Raw genomic sequence first — 20,959 nt, 5'->3', positions numbered from 1 at the left:
AAAAAAAAAAAAAAAAAAAAAAAAAAAAAAAAAAAAAAAAAAAAATAGAATACTTTTTGGTGAAAAAATTCTTTTTCCAAAAATTTTTTGAAGGGAAGAGAGGATGATGGAACTTGCATTTATTCAGAACTTAAACTGCAGGCACATAATGGGCAATGTGCTTATTTATGCTATTTCACTTAATTTGCATCAACAATATTCTTTAAAAGCATATAAACACTTTATTTCAGAAGTATTAATTTCCTTATTCTTTTATACACGTTGCAGGCTTGAGCCCCAGTTTATTTGCTTACTATGTTGCTTCTTTCCTGCAAAGCCAGTTTTCCATCTTGAAAATACATTTAATTTTTTTTAATACATAGACTTGTCATTTCAGGTATCCTTGGCATTTAGGGATGTGTCCATAGACCTCTCCCAAGAGGAGTGGGAGTGCCTGGACCCTGCGCAGAGGGACTTGTACAAGGATGTGATGTTGGAGAACTACAGCAACCTGGTCTCACTGGGTAAGGTATCTGCCAAAATTGTTTACAATCTGTTCTCTGGAGTATCAGCTTTCTCCATTGTCAAACTTCAGAACTCTGTTTTGAGAAGCCGACTGACTCCCCCTCTTTCTAAAGTCATAGTTTCAGCAGCGTTGGGGTGGAAATGGGTACCTGTGTTAAGCAACTTCCTTTTTGTCCCTCAGTGACATTCCCTCCTCCCTCTGATTCTTCCTGTTATTGCTTGCTTTTCTAAATAATTTCCAGGTTTGAGCTGTGTGAAATTTTCAGAGAAAACAGATTTCATATAATGCATATACTCAGAATTCCTATAGCTGCTCTGTGTTAATATCTGGCCCTCCTACAAGACAACAGCTAGTCTCAGAATTCTAGTTTTCCTGAATTATCAAAAGAACCTAGGCCGGGCGCGGTGGCTCAAGCCTGTAATCCCAGCACTTTGGGAGGCTGAGACGGGTGGATCACGAGGTCAGGAGATCGAGACCATCCTGGCGAACACGGTGAAACCCTGTCTCTACTAAAAAAATACAAAAAACTAGCCGGGCGAGGTGGTGGGCACCTGTAGTCCCAGCTACTCGGGAGGCTGAGGTAGGAGAATGGCGTAAACCCGGGAGGTGGAGCTTGCAGTGAGCCGAGATGGTGCCACTGCACTCCAGCCTGGGGGACAGAGCGAGACTCCGTCTCAAAAAAAAAAAAAAAAAAAGAAAGAACCTCTCTCTATGGATTATACAGTGGATAGAGTTAACAATGGTCATTTGAAATTCAAGCCAACACACGCCATCCTAGAGGAGACATATTCTCCTTAACCTGCTTTGCACTTGAAAGTTAAAGTCTGTGAATTTATGTTTTCCGTTGAAGGAATATCCGAGGAAGAACCTGGAAATGTTTTAGGAAACTTAGTATATTTCTCCTAGGAAAATAGTAACAACAACAAAATAATACTATATACTGGGCATATTTTTATGCCTTTGCATATATTAAATCATTTAATTCTCACCACAGCCCTAAGAAGTCAGTAATATCAGCCCCATTTTGCATTTGATAAAAGTGAACGTGTGGAGGGTAACTTTCACGGTCACACAGCTGGTAGGTGGCAGAAGATTTGAACCCAGCCGATAGGGCTCCAGAGGGTGTGCTCACTGGGGCCCTCTCTGTACTGCCTTCAACAGCAAAGCAGACCTTTTCGTTCACTTACCTTGTCTCTTTAGTCCTGTAATTGTGAGTCCATGTTAACGTGGATATTCTTAGATGGCCTTTTTCTTCTTTGCTGTCATGGCATTATCTAGTACCATTTTCACCTGCAGTTTCTTACAGATGTAACCAAATGTGAATTGTCATTTCAAGGTTGCGGTTGTTTTTATGTTTTTCTACAACATGTGTCGTTTCTTTTCTCGTGAGCAGGATATACCATTCCTAAGCCAGATGTGATTACTTTATTGGAGCAACAGCAAGAGCCCTGGATAGTGATGAGGGAAGGGACAAGGAGTTGGTACACAGGTGAGTGACAGCAAATCAGGCAGGAGGGTGCTATCACAAGTTATGACCCTCGATGTCAGGGAGGAGGCACAGCACTGAGTTGTTTGGAAAGCTCCCTTCAAAGGCTTGAGACCTGTGGAGAAAGGACTGATACCTGAGCATTCAGGTTCTCTCCACATTAGCTACTAAAGGAACTTTACCCAATTTGCCAAACTCCTTGTTTCTCTTCTCTCGTATTTCTCTCCTCTTTCAAAGTGGGGGGTGCTTTCTTTCTTCCCCATCGATGACCATTTTACCTTTGTTTCCAGGTCTCCTTTTACATTTTGATTTATCTTCATTCCTCTATTGTCCAAGTTTTATTCATCAAATATTTCCCATTTACCTAACCTAAGCCAGGCACTGTGCTAGACATTAGGCACTATTGGGAGACACTCTTGTTGTCGTAGAGATGTTGATATTATAGAAACATTTTGTCAATAAGTAAACAGATAATAATCAGGTTTTCATATGTGTTGTGAAGAAAGTTAAGCAGAGTAAGGAGCTAGAGTGTTGGGGAGTTAGTAGGGCTAATTTAGGTAAGATCAGGAAAGGCCATCTTGAGGTGATGATCTTTGAACCAGAGACATAAAGTCAAGTCTCAGGCCATGTGAATATTGAGGAAGAACATTACAAGCAGAAAAAGCTGCAAATGCAAAAGTTCTGAGATGAACCATCTGTGTTTATTCCCAAAGCAGATTATGCCATCTGATGTGAACATTCTTGCACAATTGTTTTTGTGTTCAGATGTTTTCATTTCTCTTGGGTGTTCATTTTTCTTGGGAATATATGGAAGTGGAATTTCTGGGTCATAGGACAAGTGTTTTTTTTTTTTTCTTTTGAGACAGAATCTTGCTTTGTTGCCCAGGCTGGAGTCCAGTGGTGCCATCTCGGCTCACTGCAAGCTCCGCCTCCTGGGTTCACGCCATTCTCCTGCCTCAGCCTCCCAAGTAGCTGGGACTACAGGTGCCCGCCACCACACCCGGCTAATTTTTTTTTTTTTTTTTTTTGTATTTTTTGTTGTTGTTGTTGTTGAGGTGGAGTCTCGCTCTGTCGCCCGGGCTGGAGTACTGTGGCCGGATCTCAGCTCACTGCAAGCTCCGCCTCCCGGGTTCATGCCATTCTCCTGCCTCAGCCTCCCGAGTAGCTGGGACTACAGGCGCCCGCCACCTCGCCCGGCTAGTTTTTTGTATTTTTTTAGTAGAGACGGGGTTTCACCATGTGTTAGCCAGGATGGTCTCGATCTCCTGACCTCGTGATCCGCCCGTCTCGGCCTCCCAAAGTGCTGGGATTACAGGCTTGAGCCACCGCGCCCGGCCATTTTTTTGTATTTTTAGTAGAGATGGGGTTTCACCATGTTAGCCAGGATGGTCTCGATTTCCTGACCTTGTGATCCACCCGCCTTGGCCTCCCAAAGTGCTGGGATTACAGGAGTGAGCCACCGTGCCCAGCCAACCAGCGTATTTTCTTAATCATATATGTTGAGGTGTAATTTATGTAATATAAAATGTACTCATTTTAAATGTCAATTTTTATAACTTTTTTTTTTTTTTTTTTTTTCTGAGGCAGAGTTTCACTCTTGTTGCCAGGCAGGAGTGCAATGGTGCGCTATCTGCTCACAGCAACCTCTGCCTCCTGGGTTCAAGCCATTCTTCTGCCTCAGCCTCCAAAGTAGCTGGGACTACAGGCATGTGCCACCACACCAGGCTAATTTTGTATTTTTAGTAAAGACAGGGTTTCTCCATGTTGGTCAGGCTGGTCTTGAACTCCCGACCTCAGGTGATCCACCCACCTCAGCCTCCCAAAGTGCTGGGATTACAGGCGTGAGCCACCATACCCGGCCAATTTTTGTAACATTTTAAAACAGTTTTATTGACATATAATTGGCATACAGTAAACTGCACACATTTAAAGTATGAAATTTGCTAAGTTACCCTGTATATTGTGAAACCATTACACAATCAAAATAATAAACATATCCATCACCTCCAAAATAAATCCCTCCCTCATGTCCCTCTCTACCCACTGCCCAGGTAAGCACTGATCATCTCTCTGTCACTATAACTTAGTTTTCATTTTCCAGAATTTTGTATAATGGAATTATGTGGTGATTTTTTTCTTTCTTTTTTAAAAATGGAATTATGTGGTGATTTTTAAAATTTAGCGTCATTCACTCAGCAAAATTATTTTGAGATTCATCCATGTTGCTGCATGTATCAGTACTTCATTCCTTTTTATTGTTGAGTAGTATTCCATTGTATGGATGTACCACAATTTACTTATCCATTTATCTATAGGGATGGACATTGAGTTATTTCCAGTGTTTGGCTATTACAGATAAAGCTACTGGAAACTTTCATGTAAAATTATTTGTATAGACTTATGCTTTCATTTATCTTGGGTAACTATCTAGGGTAGAATGGGTAGATCATATGATAAATATATGTTTATTTTTTAAGAAACTGCCACACTGTTTTTGAAAGTGGTTGTATCAGCCAGTGGCGGTGGCTCATGCCTGTAATCCCAGCACTTTGGGAGGCAAAGACAGGTGGATCACTGGAGGTCAGGAGTTCAAGACCAGCCTGGCCAACAAGGTGAAACTTCATCTTTACTATAAAGGCATAGTGGCAGGCATCTGTAATCCCAGCTACTCAGGAGGCTGAGGCAGGAGAATCACTTGAACCCTGGAGGCAGAGGTTGCAGTGAGCCGAGATTGTGCCACTGCACTCTAGCCTGGGTGACAGACCAAGATAATGTCTGGAAAAAAAAAAAAAGAAGAAAGTGATTGTATCCTTTTACCTTCCCAGCAGAAGTTTATGAAAATTCCAGTTCTTCCACATTCTTGTCAGCGCTTGGTGTGGGCAGTCTTTTAAATTTTGGCTGTGCTAATAGGTGATGAGTTACGGTATCACATTGTGGTTTTAATTTTCATTTCTCTAATGCCTAATAATCCTGAGCAACTTTTTATTCTTAATTTATCATCCATATATCTTCTTTGGTGAAGCATCTATTACAGTCTTCTGCTCACCTGCCTGCCTGCCTGCCTTCCTTCCTTCTTTCTTTCTTTCTTTCTCTTTCTTTTTTTTTTTTTTTTTTTTCAGAGTCTTGCTCTGTTGCCCAGGCTGGAGTGCAGTGGTGCAACCTCAGCTCACTGCAACCTCTGCCTCTTGAGTACAAGCAATTTTCCTGCTTTGGCCTCCTGAGTAGCTGGGACCACAGGCATGTGCCACCATGCCCAGCTAATTTTTTGTATTTTAGTAGAGATGAAGTTTTACCACACTGGCCAGGCTGGTCTCGAACTCCTGACCTCAGATCCACCTGCTTCAGCCTCCCAAAGTGCTGGGATTACAGGCGTGAGCCACTATACCTGGCCTTCTGCCCATTTTCTAATTGCATTGGTTGTTTGCTAATTATTGGGTTTTGAGAGTCCCTTATGTCTTCTGGATGTAAGTCCTTTATCAAATGTATGATCTGTACATTCTTAACAGTGTCTTCTGAATAGCATAAGCTCTTAATTTGATTAAGTTCAGTTTATCACGTTTTTCTCTTATGGACTATCCTTTCAGATCATATTTAAGAAATCTTTGCCCAATATAAAAAGTACAAAAATCTTCTGTTTTCTTCTAGAATTTTTTTTTTTTTTTTTTGACAGAGTCTCTGTTGCCCAGGCTGGAGTGCAGTGGCAGTCTCGGCTCACTGCAACCTCCACCTCCCAGGTTCAAGCGATCCTTCTGCCTCAGCCTCCCTAGTAGCTGGGACTACAGGTGCCCGCCACCACGCCCAGCTAATTTTTATATTTTTAGTAGAGACAGGGTTTCACCATATTGGCCAGGCTAGTCTCGAACTCCTGACCTCATGATCCGCCCGCCTCAGCCTTCCAAAGTGCTTGGATTACAGGCGTGAGCCACTGCCCCTAGCCTTTCTACACATTTTATAGTTTTAGATTTTTGCATTTGTGTACCTATTGTACACAAAGTCTTCCAGAAACTTTAAGACAAGGGAATACTTCCAAACTCACTCTTCAAGTCCAGCATTACCCTGATACCAAAACCAGACAAAGGCATTATAAGAAAAGAAATCTATAAGTCAGTATCTTTCATTTACACAAATGCAAAAATTCTAGACAAAGTTTTAGCCATTTGAATCCAACAATTCATGAAAAGAATAGTAGTTACTGGCCATTCTTGGCATTCCTTGGCTTGCAGATGCATTACTCCAGTCTCTGCCTCCATCTTCATGGCACCCTCTCTTGATCTCCCTATGCCTCGCTCTTATAAGTACACCTGTTATTGGATTTAGGGCCCACCCTTTTTCCATATTAGGTCACATTCACAGGCACTGGGAGTTAGGAACATGTCTTTTCTGGGGGCCACAATTCAACCTACTGTGTCTGAGAATAGAGGTGTTTATTTTTCTCCTTTCTAAAGCCTGTGTTCTTCTCCTTGCCACTCTACTAGCCAGGACCTGCAGTGTAGTTATTGACTAGCAGTGAGTTTGAGGATCTGTGAATGAGTAATGATAAAATACAACTGATGCTCACCATATAAAATATCTCAGTACTTGAGATGGGACAGAGACAAAGAGAAGGAACAGTAGCCACACACACAGGGCAAATGTAAACAGTTTTGGAGATACCTAATGTTCAAGGTGACAATAGGTAATTGGAAAATGATGAAATACAAAAATGACTTTTCCATTTATACTTTTTTTTCTTATTTTTTTTTTTTTTGAGACGGAGTCTCGCTCTGTTGCCCAGGCTGGAGTGCAGTGGCGGGATCTCAGCTCACTGCAAGCTCCGCCTCCCGGGTTTACGCCATTCTCCTGCCCCAGCCTCCCGAGTAACTGGGACTACAAGCGCCCACCACCTCGCCCGGCTAGTTTTTTATATTTTTTTTTTAGTAGAGACGGGGTTTCACCATGTTCACCAGGATGGTCTTGATCTCCTGACCTCGTGATCCGCCCGTCTCGGCCTCCCAAAGTGCTGGGATTACAGGCTTGAGCCACCGTGCCCGGCCCATTTATACTTTTGACTGAGCAATTTTGGATGTACCTTTGTTCCCGTTCAGCAGGGAAGTAATCTAGGAAAGAGCATATTTAATTGCTGGACTAGGATGAGATGGGAATCAGGGAGGTATATTCATAACTATGTTGTAATTTGGGGAAATTAAGTTATGATACTTAGCTGCCTTCTCGGTGACTTGTTTGTAATATTTACAGAGGTGGTTTGCAGAGGTCTTACAAATAAGGACTTTTTATTCGTGGTAGTATGTTTGGGTTTTATTGTAGGGGGAACGAGAAACTCTATTTTAAAGGGAAAAGAATGACATACAGATTTTCAAAATGATCCCCATCAAAGCTATTTGATGAAAAAGATTTTAAATGCACATTTCCAGGACTTGTGCCTGTAGATTTTGATTTTGTCTGGTTTGGTGCCTGAAGAACAGTATATGTAAGAAACTCCCCTAAATCCATCCTAAATAGGAGGACCATTGATGTACCCTATTCTCCTACTCACCTATTTTACCATTCTTTTTTTTTTTTTTTTTTTTTTGAGGCAGAGTCTTGCTCTGTCGCCCAGGCTGGAGTGCAGTGGTGCAGTCTTGGCTCACTGCACGCTCCGCCTCCCGGGTTGATGCTGTTCTCCTGCCCTAGCCTCCCGAGTAGCTGGGACTACAGGTGCCCGCCACCACGCCCGGCTAATTTTTTGTATTTTTAGTAGAGATGGGGTTTCACCATGTTAGCCAGGATGGTCTCGATCTCCTGACTTCATGATCCACCTGCCTCAGCCTCCCAAAGTGCTGGCATTACAGGCATGAGCCACCACTCCCGGCCTATTTTACCATCATTTTCTGAGGTATTTTGCCTTCTTTTAAATTGCACTACAATAATTTAGAGTAAGCTAGGAACCAGCAAACTATAGCCCATGAGCCAAATACTTCACTGCCTGTTTTTGCATGGCTTATAAGTTACAACTGGTTTCTTCATTTTTTCAGTGGTTGAAAAAATCAAGATTTTGTGTCATGTACACATTTTTTGAAATTCAAATTTCAGTGTCTATAAGTCAAGTGTTATTATAACACAGCCACACTTATTATCATCTGTGGCTACCTTGGTGTTGTAATAGCAGAGCTAAGTAATTGTGACAGAGACCATATGCCTCCCAAGGCCTAACACCTTCACTATCTGGTCTTTTACAGAAAAAGTTTATTGACTCCTGCTCTAAACCATTTATTTCTAATGTATGTTATTTCTGTTTTATCCTTTATTTCTACTATAAGGTACAACCCCCATCCCTGCCCCAACACAGAAAAATAGCATTATAGCATTTGTTTGCTTTTTTCTTTTCTTTCTTTCTTTCTTTCTTTCTTTCTTTCTTTCTTTCTTTCTTTTTCTTTCTTTTTTTTTTTGCAGATTTGGAATACAAGTATATCACCACGAATTTACTTTCAGAAAAGAATGTTTGCAAATTCTATTTATCTCAATTGCAGACAGGGGAAAAAAGTAAAAACACCATCCATGAGGACACCATTTTCAGAAATGCTTTGCAGTGCAAACATGAATTTGAGAGACAAGAGGGACACCAGATGGGTTGTGTGAGTCAAATGATAATCCAAAAACAAATATCTCATCCTCTACATCTGAAAATTCATGCTAGAGAGAAATCATATGAATGTAAGGAATGTAGAAAGGCCTTTAGACAACAGTCATACCTTATTCAACATCTGAGAATTCACACTGGTGAGAGACCCCATAAATGTATGGAATGTGGAAAGGCCTTTTGTCGAGTGGGAGACCTTAGAGTACACCAGACAATCCATGCTGGGGAGAGACCCTATGAATGTAAAGAATGTGGGAAGGCCTTTAGACTTCATTATCACCTTACTGAACATCAGAGAATACATTCTGGTGTGAAACCCTATGAGTGTAAGGAATGTGGGAAGGCCTTTAGTCGTGTTAGAGACCTTAGAGTACATCAGACAATTCATGCTGGAGAGAGACCTTATGAATGTAAAGAATGTGGGAAGGCCTTTAGACTTCATTATCAACTAACTGAACATCAAAGAATTCATACTGGTGAGAGGCCTTATGAATGTAAAGTTTGTGGCAAGACATTTAGGGTACAACGACATATTAGTCAACATCAGAAAATTCATACTGGTATCAAACCCTATAAATGTAATGAATGTGGGAAGGCCTTTAGTCATGGCTCATACCTTGTTCAACATCAGAAAATTCATACTGGTGAAAAACCCTATGAATGTAAAGAATGTGGTAAGTCCTTTAGTTTTCATGCAGAACTTGCTCGACATCATAGAATTCATACTGGTGAGAAACCCTATGAATGTAAAGAATGTGGAAAAGCCTTTCGTCTTCAAACAGAACTTACTCGGCATCATAGAACTCATACTGGTGAGAAACCCTATGAATGTAAGGAATGTGGGAAGGCCTTTATTTGTGGTTATCAACTTACTTTACATCTGAGAACTCACACTGGTGAGATTCCCTATGAATGTAAGGAATGTGGAAAAACCTTCAGTAGTCGCTATAATCTTACCCAACACTACAGAATTCACACTGGTGAGAAACCCTACATATGTAATGAATGTGGAAAAGCCTTTCGTCTTCAAGCAGAACTTACCCGACATCACAGAATTCATACATGTGAGAAACCCTATGAATGTAAGGAATGTGGGAAGGCTTTTATTCATAGCAATCAATGTATTTCACACCAGCGAATTCACACCAGTGAGAGCACCTACGTATGTAAAGAATGTGGGAAGATTTTTAGTCGTCGCTATAATCTTACTCAACATTTAAAAATTCATACTGGTGAGAAACCCTACATATGTAATGAATGTGGGAAAGCCTTTCGATTTCAAACAGAACTTACTCAGCATCACAGAATTCATACTGGTGAAAAACCCTATACATGTACGGAATGCGGGAAGTCCTTTATTCGTAGCACTCATCTCACGCAACATCACAGAATTCATACTGGCGAGAAACCCTACGAATGTAAGGAATGTGGGAAGACGTTTAGTCGGCACTATCATCTCACTCAACATCACAGAGGCCATACTGGTGAGAAGCCCTACATATGTAATGAATGTGGGAATGCTTTTATTTGCAGTTATCGACTTACGTTACATCAAAGAATTCACACTGGTGAGGTTCCATATGAATGTAAGGAATGTGGAAAGACCTTTAGTCGTCGGTATCATCTTACTCAACATTTTAGACTTCATACTGGTGAGAAACCTTATAGCTGTAAAGAATGTGGGAATGCCTTTCGTCTTCAGGCAGAACTTACTCGACATCACATAGTTCACACGGGTGAGAAACCCTATAAGTGTAAAGAATGTGGGAAGGCCTTCAGTGTTAACTCAGAGCTTACTCGACATCACAGAATTCATACTGGTGAAAAACCCTATAAATGTAAAGAATGTGGAAAAGCCTTTATTCGTAGTGATCAACTTACCTTACATCAGAGAAATCATATTAGTGAGGAAGTCCTCCTATGTGTAATGTAAAAAGAATATGATGGCCTTTAGAAAATGCCCTTTAGCAGATAATTTATAATTTAAGAAATTTTCTGTTTGTCACAGAACATGTGGGAATCCCTTTTACTTCATGCTCACAATTTATCAGAAACTCATATGTTAAAGAGTTGAAAGACTATAGCATCACTCAGTCCCTATTAGACTTTAGACGATTGATACTGATGCACTGCACCCCAAACCATCAAGGACCTTTTCCCCTGCAAACTGTTGTTGAATAGTGCTTCTCTAAAATGCAGTAATAATGGGCCAGGTGAAGTGGCTCACACCTGTAATCCCAGCACTGTGGAAAGACAGGAGTTCGAAACTAGCCTGGGCAACATAGTGAGACCCTGCCTCATGGCTTTAGTGAGCCATGATTGTGCCACTGCACTCTAGCTTGGTGACAGAGTGAGAGCCTGTCTCTAAATAAATAAATAAAATGTGGGCCAGGCACAGTGGCTCACACCTGTAATCCCAGCACTTTGTGAGGCCCAGGTGGGCAGATCACCTGAGGTCAGGAGTTCAAGACCAGCCTGGCCAACATGGTAAAACCCCATCTCTACTAAAATACACAAATTAGCTAGGTGTGGTGGCAGGTGCCTGTAATCCCAGCTACTCAGGAGGCTGAGGCAGGAAAATTGCTTGAACCTAGGTGGCAGAGGTTGCAGTGAGCTGAGACCCCCCAGTAACTTCACACCTAAGGAGACTCGCAATAATTCCATAATCTGTAATATTCAGTCTGTGTTCATATTCTCAGTTGTGTTCATTCTTTTCACTTGTGTAAAGAATGCTTTTCATAGGTTATTTTTAAATTCAGGAACCAAATTCATGAATTACATCTGTGCATTGTTCGTAACTTTTAAAATAAGAATGGCCCTTCCCCCCACAACTGTATTGCAACATTGACTTTTTAAGCACTCAGGATAGTTGTCTTATAGAATATCACATTCTGGAGTTTTCTCGTTTTCTCAAAGTATTTTTTAATGTGCTTCTTTATCCCGAGTATTTCCCATTAACTGGAATTTGGGATTAGACACCCAATTAGATACAGATTAAATATTTTGGCAAGAATACTTCATAGGAGAAAGTTTGTATTTTAATTTGTAACCCATTAGGTGGCATACAATGTCATTATACCACTATGGTATCCTTAGTTCATTCACTTGGTGTAGCAGAACGTACATTCCAAAGATGGCCACACCAATATATCCCATTCTGCATGTTCACCTTACAATGTGATACTGACACTCCCCAAGAGGTAGAGCTCATGGTCCTTCCTTTTGAATCTGGCCAGAAGGGCCTGTGTTTATGGCAGGAATAACACTGTGATTTCCACGACTAAGTCACAAAAGGCAATACAACTTTTGCCTGACCCACTTGGGATGAAGCCCAGCCACCATGCTACAAAGATGCCAAGTAACTACACAGAAAAGCTAAGTAAAGCTGTCCTGATTACAGCTGTAATTGAGGTAACAGCCAGCATCCAGCACCAAGCATATGAGGGTATGAGCCTTCAGATGCTTCTAACCCTTAACCTTCAAAAGTTGTCCTAGCTGGTGCTAAGTGGAGCCGCGAAAAGCTTTCCCCCATGAGCCTGCCCAAATTGCAGATTTATGTGTAAAATATTGTCTGTTTTAAGCCACTAAGTTTTGGAGTAGTTTGTTACACAGCGATAGGTAACTGAAATACTTGTTTCATATGGTAATCGCCAGGTTTCTCTGTTGTAAAGCTAAGTATTTCTTTTAATTTAGTAAATGATCTGTAGAGTAGTACTTTGGCATTTCGGAAATTTAAAATCTCCAATCATATAATGACACTAGATTAAAAAGAAAATGAAACCATAAAGGACAACTTAGAAATGAATGATGAGATCAGAATTGTGAATGTGGTCAAACCTGTGCTCAGCGAAAAATCAATAATCTGTTAATGTATTCAGGAAACAAATATTGAGGGTCAGCGCTTTGTTTCTCCTGCTCTCCACTCTACTCCCAGTGACTTAATACTGTCTCTTTAACATAGTAATCGCTTATAAAACTGTTAAAATAATGAAGAAGCATTAAACTCAAGAAACTAAGGGAAAAATAAGTCAATATAAGAAAGAAGGAAGGACCATTAAAAGGAGTTAATGAATTTGAAAATAAAATAGACTTATTATGGCATTGTGAATGAGAATTGGATGTAAGTACAGATGGAGGAGATATTTTTTGTTTTATCAAAAATTTCAAGGAGGTAATATCAAAATTTCACTAGCTCTTTGTACACTGATATTATAATCCTCATAATACAACAGATGAGGATAGTTCTTAAAAGACAAAAATGTAGGTGAGTCTTTATGAAGAAAGCAGAAATTCTAAACCATCAGCACATTCATTCAAAAACCTAGTAAAGCAATTAAGCAAAACAATTTCTTTACTTGGACTGTGCAGGGATAGATCTGTTCTAGTTTTCCAAATTAATGATGGGAAAGGAAGAGCTGATCCAGTCCAAATATCTTCAAGATCCATGTTCTCAGTTTTTCTTAGCTTTAAATGGCCAAAGTATGGCCTAGATTGGATATGATAATTTCCTCAATGCTTAACACTGAGCACAATTTTTCACATATTTGAAATCAAGGTGTATCTTACAATTTATGGCATCTGACAATACTTCCAACCAGGTGGCAGTCATCAAGCAGTTTTGTGAGAAGCCTTCCTGGTAAGAACACAAAAGCATCTGCACCAAAATATATAGATTTAATGGCATGTAGGGGTTTGCGTGAATATATACAGTTGAAATTCAATTCTTCCTTAAAAAGAATTGTAACTCATTTCTTTAAGACTACCATACTACCACTTTCCTCAACGTAAACTAATGTCCATTGTCAACCAAAATGTCTGTGATCTCATGGATCCATTATGGTTTGCAACTCCAGGTCCATTTTATGCCAATAAGACAGCCATAATATATCATTGTACAAGTCATTTACTATCTAGTTATATCATTGCTCAACATTTGCAAATTCTTTTTACAAATAATGCTAATTGGATGTAACAAAAAGCCGAGTATTTTGAGACATATATTAATGCAAAATTTTGTTAACATATCAGTGGATTGTTCCTTCAAAGTACCAGTGCCTTAACACAACATACCTAAAAGAACGTCTCTGGGATTAGTAGTACTTAATGGCACTTGAGAAATGGTTTGTGGGCACACAGCCTTGTGAAGTTTTGAATACTAAATCCCTTTTTTTAAAAAATGCTTATTATCAGGCTATCAAAAGATTTGAGTCTTACAATAAAGAAAATTTGCTTAACTTTAGTGCATGATAAACTTTACTAAGGAAGTCTCATTCAGAATATCTAATATTTTGGGATGTGAACCCACACTGGAAATGCCATAACCAAAACACAGTGACCCTAAAGATAGAATATTCAGATCTTATGGCAGATGTTTAGCTATGCTGGGAAAGAAAATGAATGGTGTATTTCTCTGCTGCTCACATATTCCTCTGCAATAAATTGCTGACCCAGTTTTGTTTTTATATACTCACTACTATACTAATGAGGATGGCTCAATTTTTTATTTGAACATACTATAATGAATTTAAACTTTTATTGATGAGTATTTATGTTTTAACAGGTTTTCATATTTCAAATATACTTCAATAAATATCCTTGTCTGTGATCATTGGTTTATGTGAACTGGAATTTCAGTAGCTGTATATACATGGAAGAACAATTGCTCATATATTATATACTCTTTCAGTTATGTTAGATAATACTAAATCAATCATAGGTTCTATATACCCTACTAGATATTTCCAAATTGTTCTCTTAGATCCTGTGAACTGGTAAACTGAGTGTCCCTATAGCTTCAGTTTAGGTATGTTTTTGTATGTATTCCTAAATTTTGACTTAAGCCACTTTTCAAATGTATTTCTTGGCCTATCACCATTCCTTTACTTTGACTTTCATATTCTTGGCTTTCTCCATTATTTTTGTCTTGTTTTTTTTCTTCCCTCTAATTGAATGTCATTCTGGATACTTTGCTATATTGATGCAGTATTTTCTACCTACATGCATATAGTCTGACCATGCATTCTATTTTTATGAGACATTTTAAGATTTATATGTTATCAGTTATGTAATCTTTGCAGATTACATAAATAAAATTTTATTTTCCAGTATTTATATTTAATTTTCTTATTACAATAGCTAGAATCTTCAGAACACAGTTGAATATTATGGTAATAGGTATCTGTTTTTCCAAATTTAATGGAATATTTCCCAACATTTTTTTCTTTGGTCTTATGTTTCCTCAGAACCTACATTTCATCATTTACTATAATATTCACTCTCATTTGGGGATAAATTCTCTGCTGACTTTAAATTTCCTTCAGTATATGTGGGGGTAGAGGGAGGATGCCTACTTTTGTAGTGATTGTTAATTTAAAAACTGCTGAATTTTGTCTAAGGACCTTTTGTTATCTATTTTATGTTTTTCTCCTTAAATTTATTGATGTATTGATTTGTACTTATGACTTTCTTAAATTTTAAACATTTCTTGTAATATGCTATAATTTTTGTCATACTACTAGAGTTCATTTGGTGATATTTTAATTAGAACTTTTCCATCTATAGTCAAATGAGGCAGTATTATAGTTTCTTTTTCTTTTATTGATAAGACTTTAGAGTTGTAATCTATTCTTTAACACCTAGAAACAATTTGTCCTTAAAGTATTTACATTTTTGTATCTTGATATTGTATTTTATGACTTGCTAAATTCACTTAGCTTTAGCAGGGTTTATTTTTTTATAAATTACTTAGAATTTTCTATAAACACAATCAGGACATCTGTGAAGACAGTTCCTTTTAATTTATATTTCATTTATTTGCCATACTGCACAGGCTAGGGCATTCTGTAGAGTGTTGAATGGAAATACTCAAAGCAAGGCTAGGCGTGGTGGCTCCTGCCTGTAATCCCAACAACACTTTGGGAGGCGGAGGCAGTTGGATCACCTGAGGTTAGGAGTTCGAGACACGCCTGGCCAACATGGCAAAATCCCATCTCTACTAAAAATGCAAATACTAGCTGGGTGTGGTGGTGCACCTGTGATCCCAGCTACTTGGAAGGCTGAGGCAGGAGAAGAGCTTGAACCCTGGAGGTGGAGGTTGCAGTGAGCCAAGATTGTGCCACTGCACTCCAGCCTGGGGGACAGAGCTAGACTCTGTCTAAAAAAAAAAAAAAAAAATTATCAGAGCAGACATCCTTGAGTCTGACTTTAGTGAAAAAGCAGTCAATAATTTATCATAAAGTTCTATGTTAGCTGTTTATTTTCCCTAGATATTCTTTTTGGTTTTTTGACAAATCTTGGGTCAATTTGCCATTGAAGTCATCTGAATCAACCTCTTTGTGGAAAGGACTTTTAATGGTAGTTTCAAGGAAATTTTCAACCAAAATGTTGAATTTTTCTATCACAGCAAACAATTAAAAATGAAATAAAAAAAAATTTCATTGATAACATAAAATGCTTAGGAATATATTTAATAAAACACATGCAAGACTACTACCTAAAAATTACACAATTTTGTTGGGAGAAGCTAGGGAAGGCCTTAATAAATTGAAACATGCACCATAATCACAGATGAGAAGACCCAATGTTTAGAAGTCATTTCTCAAATTGATCTAGGGATTCAGTGGAATCCTGTCAGAATTTGTTCTGAGCACAGCAGTGAAGTGAGGATTGGAGGGTGCTGCACTTTGAGGTAGGTTCATTAGCTGTTGCAAAAGGCTGGTGATAGTCACTGTTGGAAGATGATAGAGGAGAGAGAAGGGACTCAGTAAGCATGGCAGCACCTCATCTTATGCATCCTTCTTGATAAGGAAAGAGAGGTCCCTGGCTGTTGTCATGAGAATGTCAGCTGCTTGCTCTGTGGAAAGGAAAGGAAGAATACAGGCAACCATTGTCTTCCCTTTTCGGATACACATGATCTGTACAACGTGGTCATCACTAGGCCTCTCTTGTCCAGGCTATTTCCCCCTTAAGTTGTCATACATGCTACAAATTTTGTACTTTCGCTCATCCATTAGAGCAGGTCATTCTTCTAGACTTAGGAGGTAATGTCTTTCATAGTCCTGCACATCAAGGAGCAAACTGTAAGTTTTCTCAATTATGACAGGGGTTTTTCTCCTCTTGTTTTGTACTTGTTCTTCTTTTGTCTCATATCCTCCAAGAAGATAAAACAGCATCAATCATTTTTCGGAGATTATTCACACTGGAAACAGTAAGCTTTCCCAAAGAGCCCTCAAATTGTACTGGCTTATAGGCATGCTCCAGTTCGGCCACCTGAGGGGTGATAACCTTGGTGCACTCCTTTTTAGGGCCATCACCTTGTATTTCTTCAGCAGCTGATGGTTTCTCCAGCTTTTCAAAGTAATTCTGGTAATAAAAATCATCCAGGTAGGGATCAGTACTTTGCAGTTGAATCATCTGAATTTTAGAGGCCCAATCCTTTTCCTGCTGCAACATGATACTGGCATATGGATCCTTTCAGAGATGATCGTGATGACTGCTCCAGTGACGTCCTCTATCTCCTGCACCATTGAGATTCTGATGCTGATTTCTATTCTGTTGCTCTCTCTGATGCAAGAGTCAATGGTGCTGTGGATGGAGGTGAGTTGTGTCCAGTCTAAACATTGGGGCCTGAGATCTTAGGTTTTGCAAGTGAGGTCCTGGGCTGTGGAGGTGGTGTAGCGGGGGGTAGAGTACTAAAGGCATGGAAGCCTGGTGCTGGGGGAAGCATCTGCCCAACTTGCCCTTGTAGCAACTTGGGATTCATAGCAGCAAGTGGACTACAAATCCAGGGACCCATACAAACTGGCTGGGAGAGATCTGTCCAGGCTGTTGTTGTGCTCCTTCAAGAATCTGTGCTCTCTGAAGGGGGCTGAGAACAGGAGGAACACTAGGAGGAAAAGGGTGACCCAGGAGGGAAGAGTTCAGGACACTGTAGAACTGATTTGGAGACATCCTCTCCTCATAGGGACCAGGATAACATGGTGGCATTGGGGGCTGAACATGGACAGGCTTTGAATGCAGAATCTTCCAAATTGGCCTTCCTTTTCAGTTGCTGGTTTCAGGTGGAGGAAAGTCTATGGACTAGGACTGCATAGGCTCTGTTGGGTAAAGCCATCTGCTTAGGTGGGGTACCTATGGGAACAGTTCTAACAGGAGGACTGCCAATGATAGGTGAAGTTGACCATCTTGGTAATGCATGTTTAGAAAGGTCCTGATCATTTTCTGGACCCTGGGGAGCCTCTGAGGCAAGGCATATTCTAATATAGACACTGTAGACACTTCCTGAGTGAGCAGTGGTCCTCGGATTTGCCTCAGAACTTCAGATCCATCCCAGATACTGGAATTCAGACTTCTTGGTTGGGGCTGTAAAACTGGCCTGGTCTGTGCTGCCCTCATAGCTGGATCTTCTAGTTCATTTTCAGTCACCATCTTACTGAGCCTTTCTGCCAGATTTTCCTCATGGTCACCCAACAAGTCTATTTCTTCCCTTTCTCTGTTGCCTGTTGGTTCATTAACTGCCACTGGTAGCTTTTCTTCCAATTCAGCCAGGCGCTCGTGCTTCCTGCCAATCATCATCAACTGCACCTGACCCAAATGTATCATCATTGAATTGATCAATCTCTTCATCTTCTTCTCTCAGTCCCTGAAAGTAATCTTCATCTTCATCCAGAAGACAATCCTCCCAAGACTCATAGTGGAACATTCTTGGGGAGGTGGGGAGGGAGCAGGGAGGGGAGGGGGGGAGGGAGGGAAGAAGCGCTGACTCGCCAGCCTCCTCCATGGCCAGGTCCTCCACCAGTTCACGACCCCTGGCCACCTATTTCTGTTTCTCATATTTGTTCCTATGAATTCTAGTTATTATCATGTATCATTTCCTTACTCCAATACAACTCTGCTGTCATTTACTTCCTTTATGCTGCTATTGTCAAATATATTACATTTCCATGTTATAGGCCCAACAGTATAATTATGTACATATTGTATTATACAATTGCCTTTTAAATTTATTAAGAGAAGTAAAAGAAATGTGCATTTTTGCTGCCTTTTGTATATTATAAATATTTTCTTTTTAAAAATGTGGTTTTGAATTTCCATGTGGATTTACTTGCTTTGTTTGAATAACCTTTACAATTTCTTATATGGTAGGTCTGGGAAGGGCTTTATTTCATCTTCATTTTTGAAAGACAGTATGTTACTGCTTGACAGAGCTTTTGTCCTTTGAGTACTTTGAATATATCATCCCACTGCCTTCATCTCCTCCATTGCTTTGGATAAGAAGTCAGTTGTCAATTGATTGGTGTTCCATTGTTAAGTGACACCTCATTTTTCTCTTATACTTTTCAACATTTTCTTTCACTTTTAGCACTTTTACTATGATGGGTCTGTTCATGGATATCTTTGCATTCATTCTGATTACAGTTTGTTGAGATGCTTGTGGGTATTGATTAATGTTTATTCAACAATTATGGATGTATTTAGCCATTATTATTATTATTATTATTTTTGAGATAGAGTCTCGCTCTGTCACCCAGGCTGGAGTGCAGTGACAGGATCTCAGCTCACTGCAAGCTCCGCCTCCCAGGTTTACACCATTCTCTCGCCTCAGCCTCCTAACTGGGACTACAGGCGCCTGCCACCACACCTGGCTAGTTTTTTGTATTTTTTTAGTAGAGACGGGGTTTCACTGTGTTAGCCAGGATGGTCTCGATCTCCTGACCTAGTGATCCGCCCGTCTCGACCTCCCAAAGTGCTGGGATTACAGGCTTGAACCACCGCGCCCGGCAATTTAGCCATTATTTCTTGGAATATTTTTGTGCTTATTTCTCTTTCTCCTTTCCTTCTGGGATTCTCATTACATGTATGTTGGTGCAATTAAAAGCGTCTTATATTTCTTTTTTTTTTTTTTTTTTTTTTTTTTGAGACGGAGTCTCGCTCTGTCACCCAGGCTGGAGTGCAGTGGCCGGATCTCAGCTCACTGCAAGCTCTGCCTCCCAGGTTCACGCCATTCTCCTGCCTCAGCCTCCCAAGTAGCTGGGACTACAGGTGCCCGCCACCTCGCCCGGCTAGTTGTTGTTTTTTTTTTTTTTTGTATTTTTTTAGTAAAGATGGGGTTTCACCGTGTTATCCAGGATGGTCTCGATCTCCTGACCTCGTGATCCGCCCGTCTTGGCCTCCCAAAGTGCTGGGATTACAGGCTTGAGCCACCGTGCCCAGCCTAGTGTCTTATATTTCTTAAAGGCTCTGTTCATATTTTCTTCTATTTTCTCATTCTATTTTATTTTCTTATTCTTTTTTCTAGTGGGAAGATGGAATTGAGGTTGCATAATTTCCATTGATCTATTTGAAAGTTTTCTAATTACTCTGCCAGATCAAATGTATTTAGCCCTTCTAATGAATTTTTTATTTTGGTTACTGTGGTCTTCAACTCCAGAACTTACATTTGGTTCATTTTGTCATTTATCCTTATTGATTTTATTTGATGAGATGTTATCTTGACATTTTCCTTTACTTCTGTGAATAATGGCTAAATTGAAGTTTTTGTCTATGAATTATGACACCTGTTGCCTGTCATAGGCCAACGTGTTGCCTGTTTTTCTTTTGTTTTTGTTTTGTTTTGTTTTAGACAGAGTCTTGCTCTGTTGCCCAGGCTGAAGTGTAGTGGCATGATCTTGGCTCACTGCAACCTCTCCCTCCTGAATTCAAGCAATTCTTGTGTCTTAGCCTAGTTATAGGCATGTTCTACCACACCTGCCTAATTTTTGTGTTTTTAGTAGAAATAGGGTTTCGTCATGTAGTCCAGGCTGGTCTCAAAACTCCTGAGCTCAAGTGACCTGCCAACCTCGGCCTCCAAAAGTGCTGTGATTACAGGTGTAAGCCACTGCACCTGGCCTGCTTGCTGTTCTCCTGTGTATAAGTCCAAGTTTCCCATTTGTTTGCATGCCTTCATTTTTGATTGTTTTCCTAATAAGTAGACATATTAGGAAACATACTGTAGTGATTTGCCTGTCCCCTCTCCAGAGCTTGTTCTTGTTGTTGTTTGCTTGGTTATGTATTTTGTGTTTTGGCTATTTTAGTAAAATCTGTTTCCCTTTCCCCTTGCAGTGTGAACTATTTTGTGTTGTTCCTCAGCCTTAAACATATGCAGGTTACCCTGGTGTGACAATGGTTTTAAAAAGGAGTCTCTTTGACTATCTTTCCTTATCTCTCTGTTAAGATGACTGCCTCTTTGGTATTATTTCCAGCCCACTAGGCTCCACTGCCTTCTATCTGGTCACTCTATTGTTTTCAACATTTCCTTGGAGCATAAATTATTATTATTATTATTATTATTATTATTATTATTATTATTATTATT

At 39.8% G+C, this 20,959-nt stretch overlaps 1 protein-coding gene and 1 pseudogene across 3 annotated transcripts in view; one reads left to right on the top strand and one right to left on the bottom strand.

Annotated features, from left to right (window-relative positions):
- ZNF546 (zinc finger protein 546) overlaps positions 1–10,932 on the top strand; it is a 24,746-nt gene extending 13,814 nt beyond the window's left edge. For all 3 annotated transcript variants that reach the window (XM_023229479.2, XM_023229477.2, XM_023229478.2), the window contains 3 exons: positions 377–503; positions 1,899–1,994; positions 8,421–10,932. In XM_023229479.2, coding sequence (XP_023085247.1) covers positions 470–503; positions 1,899–1,994; positions 8,421–10,540 — 2,250 coding nt within the window. In that variant the 5' untranslated portion in view covers positions 377–469 and the 3' untranslated portion in view covers positions 10,541–10,932. The remainder of the gene's footprint in view (positions 1–376; positions 504–1,898; positions 1,995–8,420) is intronic.
- Positions 10,933–16,023: 5,091 nt separating this feature from the next.
- Positions 16,024–19,205, bottom strand: LOC111554127 (annotated as a pseudogene).
- Positions 19,206–20,959: the final 1,754 nt, after the last annotated feature.

Source organism: Piliocolobus tephrosceles, chromosome 21 (genome assembly GCF_002776525.5).
Source record: "Piliocolobus tephrosceles isolate RC106 chromosome 21, ASM277652v3, whole genome shotgun sequence".
Classification (NCBI taxonomy): Eukaryota; Metazoa; Chordata; class Mammalia; order Primates; family Cercopithecidae; genus Piliocolobus; species Piliocolobus tephrosceles.
The sequence above is the reverse complement of the archived record's forward strand: the minus strand, read 5'-3'. Positions and strand labels throughout refer to the sequence as shown.